The sequence below is a fragment of the Vanellus vanellus genome (genome assembly GCF_965231255.1).
Source record: "Vanellus vanellus genome assembly, chromosome: 2".
NCBI lineage: Eukaryota > Metazoa > Chordata > Aves > Charadriiformes > Charadriidae > Vanellus > Vanellus vanellus.
In genome coordinates, this window is record NC_138906.1 from 164,615,127 (window position 1) to 164,629,791 (window position 14,665).

Here is a 14,665-nt window from a genome sequence, read left to right on the forward strand (position 1 = left end):
AAATGTGTGTTTTATTGGAAATTGATATATTTTCCTCAGTGACAATTACTGCTTCACTCTGTATTTAGTCTACGCCATCAATCCCTTTTTCCTTCTTTTTGTTGATTTGCATTTTGATTTCTGCACAGCTGAACTTTGCCAGGGCAGGCAGTGTCATCTGAACATTTCAAGCACCCACAAATATATATGAGCACAGTCCTCCATCGGAAAGATCCTTACCACACAGAAGACAGGAAACCAAGGCAAAAGGTTGGCTCCACCCTGCTAGAGGGGAAATTTTGAAATGTATCATCTCCAAGAGTGTTTCTCATCTTGCTGTCCGATACCCAGAATGGCCATATATTTTCATAGCATATTTTTGCCTGAGGGTTGGCCCCAGAAACAGAGGTGGATTTGGTACCGAGTACATAGGAAACACCCTTAACTGTGGACAAATATGACTGCTCACATAAATGCCAACTATTTCCTCTGTAAGCTACATGGGGATGCTAGAATTACCCCTTTCAGCCCTGTCCTTTTACCTCTACATTACTAGAGAAGCCAGAAGAAATCCAGCAGTGTCAAGCAATGTTTGAGCTCCCTGAAGGCAGCAGCCTTTTACAGTCTCCATATGTATTACATAATGACAGTAAATTATGAAGTGAGAGCATCTTCCTAGATTGAGGATGCAAATGCCATCAGGGTTGGCCAGCTTATGTGTGATTATTGGGGCTGTTGTGAAAAAGTTAAGAAAGGGCTATAAGGGTTTACGGACATTGAGAGAGCTTGCACCTTGGGACTGGCTCTTTCCAAAAAGTCTATCTAATTTGCTGGGCAAACTTATTCTCCTCTCTCTCCTGGATTATTTACATATCTGCCCCTGGAGATCATAGAATCATAGAATCACAGAATGGTTTAGGTTGGAAAGGACCTTGAAGATCATAGAGTTCCAACCCCCCTGCCATAGGCAGGGACACCTCCCACTAGACCAGGTTGCCCAAGGCCACATCCAGCCTGGCCTTGAACAACTCCAGGGATGGGGCCTCAACAACTTCTCTGGGAAACCTGTTCCAGTGCCTTATCACCCTCAAAGTGAAAAACTTCTTCCTAATGTTCAGTCTGAACCTGCTCTCTTCTAGTTTAAAGCCATTCCCCCTCGTCCTATCGCTACATGCCCGAGTAAAAAGTCCTTCCCCAGCTCTCCTGTAGGCCCCCTTTAGGTACTGGAAGGCCACAATAAGATATCCCCAGAGCCTTCTCTTCTCCAGGCTGAACAGCCCCAACTCTTTCAGCCTCTCGGTACCAATCATACCAATCAACTATCTCCCTGCGAGTCTAAGGTGGTTCAAATCAAGGGGAGTTTATACACAGAGAAATAAGAGTTGAAACAGTGCCGACTGCACATTTCATGTTGTGACTGGTCAGAAGAGGAACATCATATGCGACAGCCCACTTAGGCAGGAGAGATGGGTCAAGAAGGGGGAAGTCAAACACATGTATTTCTATCCTGCCATGAAATGCACAAAGAAGAGCTCAGCAGCCCTTCAGAGATGTGATACATTTATCTCCCCAGCGACAGCTAGCAGGGATAAACTTTTCATGTATTGGCAAGTGCTCTTAACACTTCTCTTCTGCATGGAGGGTGTGCCCTGAACCCAGTAGTCCCCAGTTTTAACAAGATCTTTAGACTCTGTTGTAAAACAAATACATAGCACTTACTGAGACACATAGCCTTGTAATCTAGTTGTAAAGAGTCAAGAAAGGTCTGTTAAGCTTTTTGTGCTGCTCTGACTTTGGGAATAAACATTCAGGGGATGTGGACAGATGAACATGAAAACCTGCCGAAACATGACAGCTGAGTTAAAGATGCAGAAGACATCCTTTGTAACTCACTCCTGGAGCTGCGCTCGTTCCCCTTGCCTCCAACCTGACAGACCTCGACACTGAACTTTGTAATTAGTTCACAAAAAAAGGGTCTTACAGTAAATTTTTTCTAAGTTATCTCTGTTTCTACAGTCAATTCACTCTCATTCTGTAGTTCGCATAAATTATTTTGTGCATGAAGTAACTTGAAAAAGGGGGAATTATTATTACTTATCTGCCTGACTCATGTACACTGGAGTCTTAACCATGGAGAAGGACATTCATTAAAGATTACTATTTTAAAAAGATACTTTCCATTAATTTTCTTTTTTTTTCCATAAAGCTATTCTTACTATCCTATGAGACTCCTGTAATTTTTGGGGGGTTTGCACTGATTGTTCTTTGGGCATGGGAAAACTTTGAAAATGCAAATTTAGAAAAATAGTCTGCAGTACAGCACATCAAACTCAAAATGGGTGTAGGTAGCTGCTACGACATGTCTAAGTGGAAAGTTCTGCTATAGGATAAACAGATGTTTTCTTTTGGTTTCCTTCTGAATTTTCAATAGCTTGAATGAATTTGCATCATTTCAATGAGGCAAATTCTTGAAATCCACGTTATTTGGAGTACACTTCAGAAGAACCCTCTCTTTAGGCTGGATTACCCAAAGATCTGCATGCTTTCCAGGAGCAAATCATACATCTGCACCTTTTGTATCTATCAAGCACAAAAAGTTGGCTTTCTATCCAACAAATATTTCAGCAGATCAAATGTGAAAAAACTGAAGAGCAGAATCAAAGCACTTCAATTCTCTTCAATTTCACGGAAGAAAGAGGAGGACAGGAAAAGAGGAAAAAAAAAAAACAAACCAAAAACCCACAACAAAACCACCCTAGAGTGAAACCAGACTCTCTGTGTTCTACCTCTTTTTCAGACAGTTTTAGTAAAATCAGAGAGATGGTATTGTCTATCACTCAAGGTCTTACAGGGCAGATGAGAACAGAAAAGCTTCTTTCTTCCCACTGTGTGCTCTTGGTATGAGAGTATCATTGTCAAAATATAGACGTCAGGTGCCTGGCACTTGGAAGCAGCTGGTTAGAAAATGAACCTAACCTGGTTGCCTGGTTCAGGTTGGAATTGTTACCTCCTGCCCCCAGACAGGATCAAAGGATGGATATGAATTGTCAGATTAGCAGTTCAGCAGATGCACCAAGGAGACTGCGCATATTTTTTTTGTGCCCATAAAACACTTCAAGACCTGCAACTAAAGCAGGCCAACAGAGAAGTACTTTTAAATGCCCATCATTTTAAATGCCCAAGATCATGTGTCTTCCCAGCTTATGCTCCTTTTAGTGTGTTTCCACTCCTGGGCCTCTCCCCAAAATGTAAGCAGCCCTCTGACTAGCTTTCCATGTTAAAGAACTATGTCTGAGAGTGTGCATTATTATAATTATATCGGAAACACACACTCCATATTGCAGCTCCTGGGTATGGGCTGCAGGAGGGAGAGGTTCATACATAACAAGCTTAGCTTATGACAAATTTGGCAGTCAGATCTCTATAATACCATCAGCTCTTTTTAGAACACAACACTCCCTTCTCCTCCAAACAAGTTTGGTTTCATTTTTTTCCTAAATAAAACATTAGGAAGATGCTCTGTCACGTTCTTCAGTCATTTCAGGATCCTTTCTTTTTCTAAGGCCAACTAGCGTCCTGTAGTGTCTTCTTCAGTCTGTCTCCTGCTCCCTCAGCTCCCATCCTCCTGCACAGCAGCAAATCCCAGCCTTCGGGCACACTTTCTGTGGCCCACCAGCAACCTTTATGCTTTTGAGAACAGCTGTGAATACACTGCTCTCTTGCCCTCAACTTCTGGAAAGTTTGTCCAAGAGTAACACGGTGGTGCTGTAAACTACTTGGAAGTGACCTGCTGCGTCTGGCTGGGCTATATCTAAAGTTCTTAATGTTTGCCGATAGCAAGGCTGGTTTGGTGGCAAGCCCTCAAAAGGCAACAGAGGCACACAACAGAATTATAGAATCATTAGACTTTCTACCCTCAAGCAAATCAAAGCTCCCACCCAACTTAGTGCCATCTACAAACTTACTGAGGCTGCACTTAATCACCTCATCCACATACAGATATTAAACAAAATATTGATATTGATAAAGATATTAAACAAAACTGGCCCCTATACTGAGCGCTGGTTCTTGGTCTTAAGCAATCTGTAACATGGTTTTAAGCAATCTGTAATACCAGTGCCAGAAGAAGCCTTGGGCCATCAGAAGCCCTGATGACAGGGCTTCTTCACCCCACTTGGTTATTCAGCCGTACTTGTACCACACATTACCAGAAGACTCTGCAACTGCCCCAAGAAATGTGCAGCCTAAGTGGAGGTGATGGAAATTTTTTTATGCAAGTCTAACAAATGTATGTAAATGAAACATTAAGCTTGCAATAGCCATATTAAGCAATTAAACTGACACCTTCTTTACTATAGCACAAGTGGTGACTCTATAAAGAATATGTTTTGTTTATTGGGAACTGTACTATCCCATGTATTCTTTTATTTCTTCAGCAATAACAGGAACAGCAACTTCAGGCTAAAAGAATATCATACTTCCTCTTTTCCTAGAAATCTTCCAAAAATGTATGACCCTATCCTGCCAGCCAAACTGTCACTAGGGTATTTGGCACAATATGTCATCTTCTACAAAAATCTTCACTCTGTGTAGTTTGCTCCTGCATCATATTTCTAACATGAGGCAACGTTGCCTCTGTCCTTGCACAGCTCAGAATCCTTCGCTTCCAGTGGACTGTTCTGAGACATGAATTCCTCAATGAAATGGTTCCAAACACATCTTTAGTCCATTAAGAGTTTGTGCCATCTGCATTACAGCAAACTAAAGCACTGCAGGCTTCTAAGAACTCCAACAAATGGTCGTATCTGCATCCCTCTGTCAGAATAAAGGCTCCGTACATGTGCTGACTTCATTTATGTCTTGGTTGAGGACCATAAAGCAAAACTGAGTTTGAATCATACTGCAAAACAGTTACGGTTTTACATAAGTGCCTTTGCAGCATGTTACTTGAGAGGGTCCTGAAGTCAATCTTACATTGTAATCTGTCCCTTAGGTTATATGATATTAGTGCAGAATAGTTATAAAGTACCTCAGGAATCAAATTTTCAGGAGATATAAATCATATCTTGAAACCCCACTCGTATAATTGGGGGATTGGACTAGATGATCTTTTGAGGTCCCTTCCAATCCCTAGCATACTGTGATACTGTGATACTGTGATAAAATAGCAGAGGGACCAGTCAAGTAGATGGTTAGTGATTTTCATCTGTTCTGCACAGGTCTGCTAACAACACTGAAAAGGAGTCCAAATCTGCCTCTAGCATTGTCTTATTTTTTGTCCTTACCACAGTGAAGAAGGCTACGTCTTTGCTAAATGCAGTAGGCCAGGACTCTTTGTGCAAAGAGCACAGGACCTTGTGTTCATGCAGTTAAAGTCTCCTTCTCACAAAAGAAGATGCCCTTTGTTATCCAGACTGTCAGATATGGTCACTCTGCACTGCAGGGTCATTTGTGGGAGACAATTACTTGGCATGACCCAAAGGTGTGCTGGGGAAAATGCTCAGAGATAAACAAACCCGTGCTCACACTGCTGCTCTGGCTGTTCGGTTTGCTCACGTACTTGTATAGCCTTTACAATCCTACCCCTATTTACAGGGGTGAAGAGAAGTTATGAGTGTCTTACAACAAGCCAGTGCTGGAGCTACAAATGGAACTGAGGCATTGCAGAATCGTAGAATCGTATCATAGAATCATAGAATTGTTTTCGCTGGAAGAGACCTTTAGGATGATCAGGTCCAACCATAAACCTAGCACTGCTGAGTTACCACTGAACCATGTCCTTCAACACTACATCTACATGTCTTTTAAATACTTCCAGGGATGGTGACTCGATCACTTCTCTGGGTAGCCTGTTCCAATGTTTGATAAACCCCTCAGTGAAGAAATTTTTCCTAAGATCCAATCTAAACCTCCCCTGGTGTAACTTGAGGCCATTTCCTCTTGTCCTATCTCTTGTTACTTGGGAGAAGAGACCAACCCCCACCGTGCTAAAACCTCCTTTCAGGTTGTTGTAGAGAGCAATAAAGTCTCCCCTCAGCCTCCTTTTCTCCAGGCTGAACAGCCCCAGTTTCCTCAGCCGCTCCTCATAACACTTGTTCTCCAGACCCCTCACCAGCTTTGTTGCCCTTCTCTGGACAGGCTCCAGCACCTCAATGTCTTTCTTGTAGTGAGGGGCCAAAGACTGAACACAGTATTCAGGGTGCAGACTCACCAGTGCTGAGTTACAGAGGTACAATCGCTTCCCTAAATCATGATCCCACCCATGTCCTCAACACGGGGCTATGCTGCTAGAGAGACTTCTTGTTTAGGTGTGCACAAGAAGGTTCACTATAGCTCTGAGCTGCACCTTCAGAGCCTCACACCCCATCATTTAAAGCTAGATCCAAGCATACATTTGAGGAGTTTTTTGCTCTTGGTATTTTAACTTCTAAGCCTGTCTAGAGAAATTCTGCAGCCATATTTATGTAATATGGTAATCAATGACTGGATTTATATTTGTGCTTTGTCAAGAACTGTACTAATGGTGAATCAGTAATATCCACTAATCTGTTCCATCTCCCACATGTAGGTTTTCCATGTAGACCCACCAAGCCCAGGACTTTGATTCATCTCAAGTATTCAGTCATTGAATGATGGTCTTTAATTAAAAAAATATATCTATCCACCTAAGATGCCTGCTGACTAATAAAGACCCTTAGGAGAAGAAATCTAACTAGCTAGACACAACAGGGTCTAGGGAAACATTCAAAGACAGTATGGATCAAATTACATCTCTAATCAAATGATCATTAACAGGAGCATTTTGTGTCCTGTTGCAGATCCTGACAGATCACTGTCCTTTCCCTAGCTAATATGCTCTATTAATCTTATTCAAGAAACACTGTTTCACAGCAGGCTTTAAAACCAGGACAATTCAGAACTTGTCAACTCGTGAGTAAAGCACAGCACAGTTATTTGCTAAAGTGATAAGGTGATATTTTCTGAAGACTGGAAAAGTACAAGAAAGCAAGTAAATGCCCTTTTCCACTGTGGCATTAACACAAGACTGCATGCCCCATCTTCTGAAGGAGGCAAGCTTACAGCTCAATTTAATATCATGTGATTCAATGAAAAATCTGTAGAAAAACACCTACTGAGGAATATATTACCTCCCTGTGTTGTCCTTTGCCCATAACCCTGCCATGCTCACAAGCAGCTCTTTCACATCCACTCTTTAACAGCACTGGCACTGACTCATGTGCAAAACATTACAGGTAACCCCCGCAATCTCCTCTGTGGATTAAGTTATTGATTGAGTCTCTGTGACTACCTAAAAATGTAACCCACCAAACAGCAGTACTGAGACTGAAGTGACTGTCTCCACAAAGGTTAAACAGGTATCTCACTGCCACATTTATCTGTTGACTAGTGAGATGCTCTTCATATGGATGGGCTGAAGCAAGGAAAGGCAGGTTCAGAGCATTCAGGTGGTGTGATCAGTTCCACTGTGAAATTTACTTTTTATCAGTACTTGAATATTTGAAGACATAACTCTGAGTCAGAAAAAAAATCCATATTTTTTTTTTTTAACAGCAGGAAACTATCTTCTGGTGAAGAATGGTACAGCAACTCCCATTTTGTGGGAGCTTCTGTTTGAGTACAGTCCAAGCAGAACAGAAAGTAATAAGTATTGCAAGTGTCTTTGCATTTATTTGACTTCCGGGACAAGAACATTTCTCTGAGCTTTCAATCTTTCCATATTACTAGTGGTTCTACACACAGACTCATATCAAGAATCGTCTTGGCAGCAAGGAGCAGGCACAAAGACATGAGAGCAAATGACAAGAAAGAAACAGTCCACAGGGTACTATCTGTGGACTCCAAGAGATTCTGAAAGTTGTTGGACCATAAAGAGGGAATAGAGGAAAGGATCAGGGCCTCCAGGATCCTTAAATAAGTAGAGAAGTATATGTAAAGTGGGTGAAACCTTATTGATCAAAGCTGTCCCCAGCCTCTTGAGACTTAGATTAAACAAAATCAGCAACTCACCCTTTGACCTGGTAAACCAGGGATTCCAGGCTTGCCTTCCAGACCAGCCTCTCCCTTTAAAAGTGAAAAGTTTCATAAAGTTAACTGAGTAAGAAAAAATAATGAACTATATAACCATTTCCTAGCTGTTTTGTGCTACCATTACTGCATGGCTACCTAGACAGCTCTTACCTGATAATTATGTTGTCCTGTGAGCAGAAGAGAATAAGAAGACAGAATAGAGAAAAGTGACAATGCCCTGATTAAATACAGAGCGCACAACTATATTTAAATTACATAATTAAAACCAGATCTACCTAAGTAACGCATCTTCACAATGTCATCAATTTTGCAAAACCCAATCAACAGTGAAACACAACAAACAATTCAAAAGAGAGGAAATACAGAGTATTTGCAAATGAGGCAGCAGTGATAGTCTGAACTGAGATATCCTGCAGCGTTGGGTTATAAAATACAACTAGAATAAGCTATAATTAAGTCAAAGGTAAGAATGCTGGTGTGCCTAAATTGTTGCAAAAATAGTGTGTTGAAACACAAACACACGTACTCAACTCTTATTTTTCATCCACAAAATATTTCAGCCAGGACCTTGTGGCATAAAGCCAACCCCCTTTACAACAACTGTTCTCTGACCTTCATTACACGATAGCTTACAGGTTACTAGTGAGTGCCTCTCTGTGATGTGCCAAATGCCCATACAGCTCTCCAGGATATTAGAAATAGAAAAACAATCAGGTTCTGCATGACAACAGCCTTGAGGCAAAGTCTGCCTCTCTGCAATGACTGCTTATGTCCTGGGTGCCACCTCCATATGTTCGGAGTGGCCATCCACAGCAGGAGACCTCTCAGCAGTGAAGAAGACAGGAGGCTGGGGGCACTCTTTAAGATATTAGTGCCTGAATAATGTATAAGATTTTGCATGCATGCCTCACACCAGCCTGAATTTCAGTTTCTGGAAGTTGCAAGCAGTGAGAGAAACAACTTACTGGAGGTCCAGGAAGTCCAGGTTGGCCTTGTGGTCCTCGTGGCCCAGGCTCTCCCTACAGAAATGTTTTTTTAAAAAAAGGTGTTAAAGTCTCTGTATGAAAAATTATATGGGCACATTACTCATGTTGGCCATCTGTGCAGGACCTATACCAGCACGTTCCTCATGGGTCCTGAAGAACCAGTGCAGAGACTAGCTGGTTTTCTCCTTAATCCTTCAGCTACTTGAATTATCAGCACTCATTAGACTGCACGCAGACTGATCCACCCACGCTCAGCAGGCATTTATCCACAATTGGCTCTTTGTTTTTTCAAAGCTAGTAACTCTACTGAAGACACTGGGCTACTCTGGATATTCCAGTAAAACACTGTGGGTTGGGGTTTGGTGGTGGAGAAAAGAAATTCTTGCAAAAACAGCTTCCACAGGTGTTTTCCCCAAGCCAGCACAGCTATGAAGGGCTTTAAAGTATCATTTATATAATGCATATCATTATATTACACAAAAGCAAAATACAAATTACACATCTACCAACACAAAGTAAAAAGTTAAATACATTTTATTTATATGTAGGACTAACAGACTGAAGCAACCGGTGTCTTTTCCCTATTTGGGCACCCATGTTCAGAGACAAACTCAGCATAAAACTCAAATACAGTTTAACTTTTATATTAACACATTCCTGGACCTAATGAATTGCGTAGCTGACTCTCTCTGATTTATACTTCTCATTTATGTTAGATTCACCACACCTGAAAAAGACATTGCCCTTTTTCCTTTCTTGTTTATTTTCTCCATTATAAATAGGAAAACTTGTTTCTTGATGACCTGACAATGTTTCTCTCCACCTTTATTTTGAAGCATAATTTTTAAGCAAAATCTAATCTGAACAATTGAACTACATAAAAGCATACTTGCAATGGAAGAATAGATATTGAATCTCACTTACCCGCTCTCCTTTTAGGCCTGCAGTATGCACCTACGACAAAAATGCAGAATCATAAATTAGAAAATGAGGAAAGCCAACACGGGAGGTGCCAGGGGTGTGACGGTCCCCCACAGTGTCATTTTCTCCCCTTGCCATTCCCTCAAGAGGCACGTTAACTGCTACCGCTCCTCAAATCCTGCTGCAGGCTGGGGGACGCTTTCTGTTTACACAGCTCAGGCTGACTCAAGGTTCGCTCACTCAGTTACCTATGAAGTGATTTGTGTGGCTGTAAAAACAGTGAGAACTGAATTCACTATCTCATCGTTATAAATAAGTTAGTAGATTCCCCAGCTCTTGTCATGTTTTAAATTACAAAGTTGTATTGGATGAAGAAGGCATTATATAAAGAGCAGGCTGACTTTTGATACGCGCGCGATTCAGACCTTCCTTTGGCTCCTCGCCGCAAGCCACCGTGGCTGTGACTGACGGCTGTCAGTCTTCTCAGCCTGTTCTCCACCCTCCTCCTGGAACTTCAGGCTCATTTTCAGGCTTTCCACCTGCCTTTCAAAGCCTCTTGGCAACTACTGTCATGTCATTAATTTCACATTTAAGCAGGACAGTAAAAGGCTTTTACCCAAACTGTTTTGGTTTTTTTCAGAGCTTGCTCTTTCTTCCTGCTTTTTTTTTTTTTTCTGCCACATTGTGGGTAAGGATGTCACCTGCTGCCTTTCTCATGATTACCACGGAGCTTCTCATTCTTGTCTTCAGCATCCAGTCCTTCTTTGGCACAGTGTGACAGCTAATGTTGCTGCTGTCAGTGGCCCCTTAAAGCTTTCCACCGACAGCCCAAGAGTGCTGTTTCCTAATTTTAATCCTATTCTTTTGAAAAGTAATAGGGATACTCCCCAACTGCTTTGTTACCAGTCCCTGCAGAACTCATTTCTAGACCTCTCCTCTGCATACTTCACACTTAATCTTCTTTCTCCATTCCCTTGGTGATGATGTCTTCATACAGACAATACTAACCTCTGGACATCTTTATGTCCCTGCTAGTGACACCTCTGGGGCCTCTGAAGGCAATGCTGAAGGCAGAGGGACGCACAAAGGTGTGTAAATCTAGCACTGCAGGAAAGATAACCCCCACTCTTATTTTCTCAGTTTTCTTTTTTTATCACTGTTTTCCTGATTTCAGCACATCAGGTCCCATATTCCACCAGGACTTTTCCAGTGCCATATTCCACCAGGACTTTTCCAGAAATAACCCAAGGAAAGACCATTGCCCCTCATCAGAAATTGCTTTTTTCTTCTGTCATCCCAACCCTCACATCCAGCCAGTAACAAAGGCACTCAGTAATTCAACTCAATTATTTTATAACCTTCACAGGCTCTATTTTCCAAAGGCAGCTAAGGCACCAGCTCAACAACTGTTCTGCAAACCACAAAGTCCCGTCACAGTATTGTTCTCTCTGATGCACGTGAGTCAATGGTTTCATTGCCTCTTCAAGTCCTTGTCCTGCTTTCGGCTGGGATAGAGTTAATTTTCTTCCTAGTGGCTGATATAGTGCTGTGTTTTGGAATTAGGATGACAATAATGTTGATAACACAGTGATGTTTTAGTTGCTTAGTTCCTTACACTAAGTCAAGGACTTTTCAGGTTCTCACACTGCCCTGCCAGCAAGGAGGCTGGGGGTGCGCAAGAAGTTGTGAAGAGACACAGCTGGGACAGCTGACCCAAACTGGCCAAAGGGATATTCCATACCGTATGATATCATGCTTAGTGGATAAAGCTGAGGGGACATTTGGAGCTATGGAGTTTGTCCTCCTGAGTACCCATTCCACGTGATGGACCCTTGCTTTCCCGGAGAGGGCCGAACACCTGCCTGCCCATGGGAAGGAGTGAATTAATTCCTTGTATTTCTTTGCTTGCGTGTGTGGCTTTTGCTTTATTTATTAAACTTGCCTTATCTCAACACATGAGTTTTCTCACTTTTACCCTTTTGATTCCCCCATCCCACCAGGGGAGAGTGAGCAAGCAGCTGTGTGGTGCTTGGTTGCTGGCTGGGGTTAAACCATGACAATCCTGACCCTTGCATTTCAAAATTTCCCAAAATTCTGGCAGTGCATCACCTTGTTGGAACCCATCACTCACCTTCTTCAAAAATCTTCACTGCCTTAAACTTCAATTTTTTTGGAAAAAACATTTAAGAACATCTCTCATTTAGTTAAGTCCTCCCACCCCCAATTTCCACCTTCTCTTCTCATGCAATTTTGCCTTCAATGTTTAAGAAAGCTAAAAAAAAATCTTACTGAAGAGCCAGGCAATCCTGGAAGTCCTGGTTCACCCTGCAGGGAAACATGAAATAAATAAATAAAAAACATAACACATAACACAGCATAGCACAATATAAAACATAAAAGAAACGCAAACCTCTGTGGATGTTTTCCAACTGCTGATGTACATTCTTATTTTCAATACTATGCCGTAATTAATAGATATGAACATGCAATCCCAATTAACTCTGCTTTCTCTGCCCTGCAGGAACTGGTTGTGTTCTGTGTCACTGTGATGTTATATGTTGATTTTAATGACATTTAGTTACTTAAATGAATGATGCATTGGATTCACCATAACATTAATTTAACCTTCAAAAATCTTATAATTGGTGTACACATACCACACAAATAAACCTGATTGATGCTCAGATCCCTAACAGAGTCTGCAGGATGGATATTTAGGAGCCAAAATGCTTTCGTTTGTTAATGAGCAAAAAAATCTTTGCAAAAAAAAAAAAAAAGTGAGAAACAGTACCATTTTCCCCAAGTCATTTTATAGAGCAGGAACATGCTGTAAGTGCTTGCAGGACACTGAGATGCTATACCCTCTTTACATGATTTATTTCCATCTAGGCCATCAATTTGTTCCAGCTCATTCTTCTCCAGCAGTGTCTACCATTATGCTTTAAGACTAAGGTATATCCTTTACTTTGGGTACAGACTAATGCAAAAATTACCATATAACTTCCTTTCACACTCTATTTCGTCATTACCCAGGTAGGTCTCTGAATGAGCCAGCATATCTTTCATGCTTTTTCCTCTTAAGACAAGTTTAATTACTATTTGTTATTTATTCTAAGGAGAGTCCATATGATGCCGGAAGGACTGAAGAGACACACATCAGCTGCACTATAAGCAATGGAGCAAGAAGCTCAATGTCTTCTGGAAGCACCAAATGCAGCAACTTCAGAAATATGGGTGAAGTCTTATGAACTCAAGACTGCTCTCTACTGCACACGTGTTGGAGCACAAAGATCTTGTCACTTATCACCTCAGTGGATGTGCCCTGCTTGCAGGTGCTTCTGAAACTTCACCTAAAGCTGTTGAATCGGAGTGGGAAAGTAACGGGAAATAGAAAGATTTGCTTCTGATCTCTGCACTCTCAGATAAGGCTCGTTGCCTTATCTGGAGGAGAAAAGGAGAAAGAAAATCCAGAATTGGGCATGCCTTTCCACTCATGCCAAAGAACTGGGTAGGAAATACCAAAACCACTACATCACCTCTAGCAGAGAGGGGAGCATAAGGCTGCCCTGGAAACTCTAACAACTCTGTAAAATGATGAGGTCAAAATTGCTGCTGAGAGCAGTGAATAATTATTTTGCGGGCAAGAGGGTTGGGCTTGTCTGGTTGGCAGTTTCTGAGTCTGTTCTGCATCTTCTAGGTCAGAAAACTGGCATCTGCCCGAACATATTGACAATTCTACCCACTTTTCTTAGGTGAGGAAGATTTCCTGAGCCAAACTACTCTCTGCTTCCTTCTACTCCCACTATGAAGGTTAAACTAAGAGCGGAGGAACTATAGCCAGACACGATTTAACATTCATACCCATTTCAGACTGAAGCAACATCAAAAAAATGAAACATTTAAATGCACATAAGCTTCAGTGATACACAAATAAGGTAAATATCAGGCCAACATCCCTGATATTTCCAGCACTGGGAGACCAAGGAGGAATTAACAAATGTATGTCCAAACATCTCCTGTGCATCCCATCCCAACTCACCTTTTCTCCTTTGGTCCCACTGGCACCTGGAGGGCCCGGGCTCCCAGCAGGACCCTATGAATAGGTAAAACAGAGAGAAAAATCTTTGCTTTACATACTGCAGATCATCAATTTCAATTCCCTTAAAGCACAGGACAAACATAAGGCTGGAAGTTTGGGTGTCGGCAGCACATAGAGTTATGTCCCATTGCACTGGGGCAGGAGGTCATACAACACAGAAGGCTGCTTTGGCTCTGCTCCATATAGAGGAAGCGGAATAAGAATGGAGATGCCACAACAGCCACGATAACAGCAATCCAATTTCAGCTGGTTCAGAAGGATTGCAATTCAGGGAGTATATCGGTGTCAAACACAAAATTTAGGATAAAATTCAGGCATGAAGATTTGCCCAATACTGGGTGTCTAGACATGAAAAAGGCAAAAAACCCTTCAGAAAAACCCAGCTTCTGTAATAGGGTGTCACTTGGAGAAATTGTTCCTTAGAAGTAGTAAACAATCAGCATCCACCTTCACATCCCTCTGCAATTTGTCACTTCATCCACGTTTGCTGCAAGTATAAACTAGTCCTGTAAACAATATAATGGGTATACTGGACATAGTTCATTGTGATTCCAGTGCTGCAGAGAGCACTGGAAAACATTTCCATCTTGTAAGGATAGTGATAAACACTAACTAGACAAATACTTCTCAG

The 14,665-nt window shown here is 41.7% G+C and overlaps 1 protein-coding gene across 1 annotated transcript in view; it reads right to left on the reverse strand.

Moving 5' to 3' along the window:
• The window catches only part of COL22A1 (collagen type XXII alpha 1 chain), a gene marked incomplete at both ends in the record, with an annotated part of 229,891 nt that overhangs the window by 81,759 nt on the left and 133,467 nt on the right, over nucleotides 1–14,665 (reverse strand). The window contains 5 exons of the mRNA XM_082499258.1: nucleotides 8,008–8,061; nucleotides 8,994–9,047; nucleotides 9,939–9,968; nucleotides 12,225–12,260; nucleotides 13,975–14,028. Of these exons, the coding sequence (XP_082355384.1) occupies nucleotides 8,008–8,061; nucleotides 8,994–9,047; nucleotides 9,939–9,968; nucleotides 12,225–12,260; nucleotides 13,975–14,028 (228 nt within the window). The remainder of the gene's footprint in view (nucleotides 1–8,007; nucleotides 8,062–8,993; nucleotides 9,048–9,938; nucleotides 9,969–12,224; nucleotides 12,261–13,974; nucleotides 14,029–14,665) is intronic.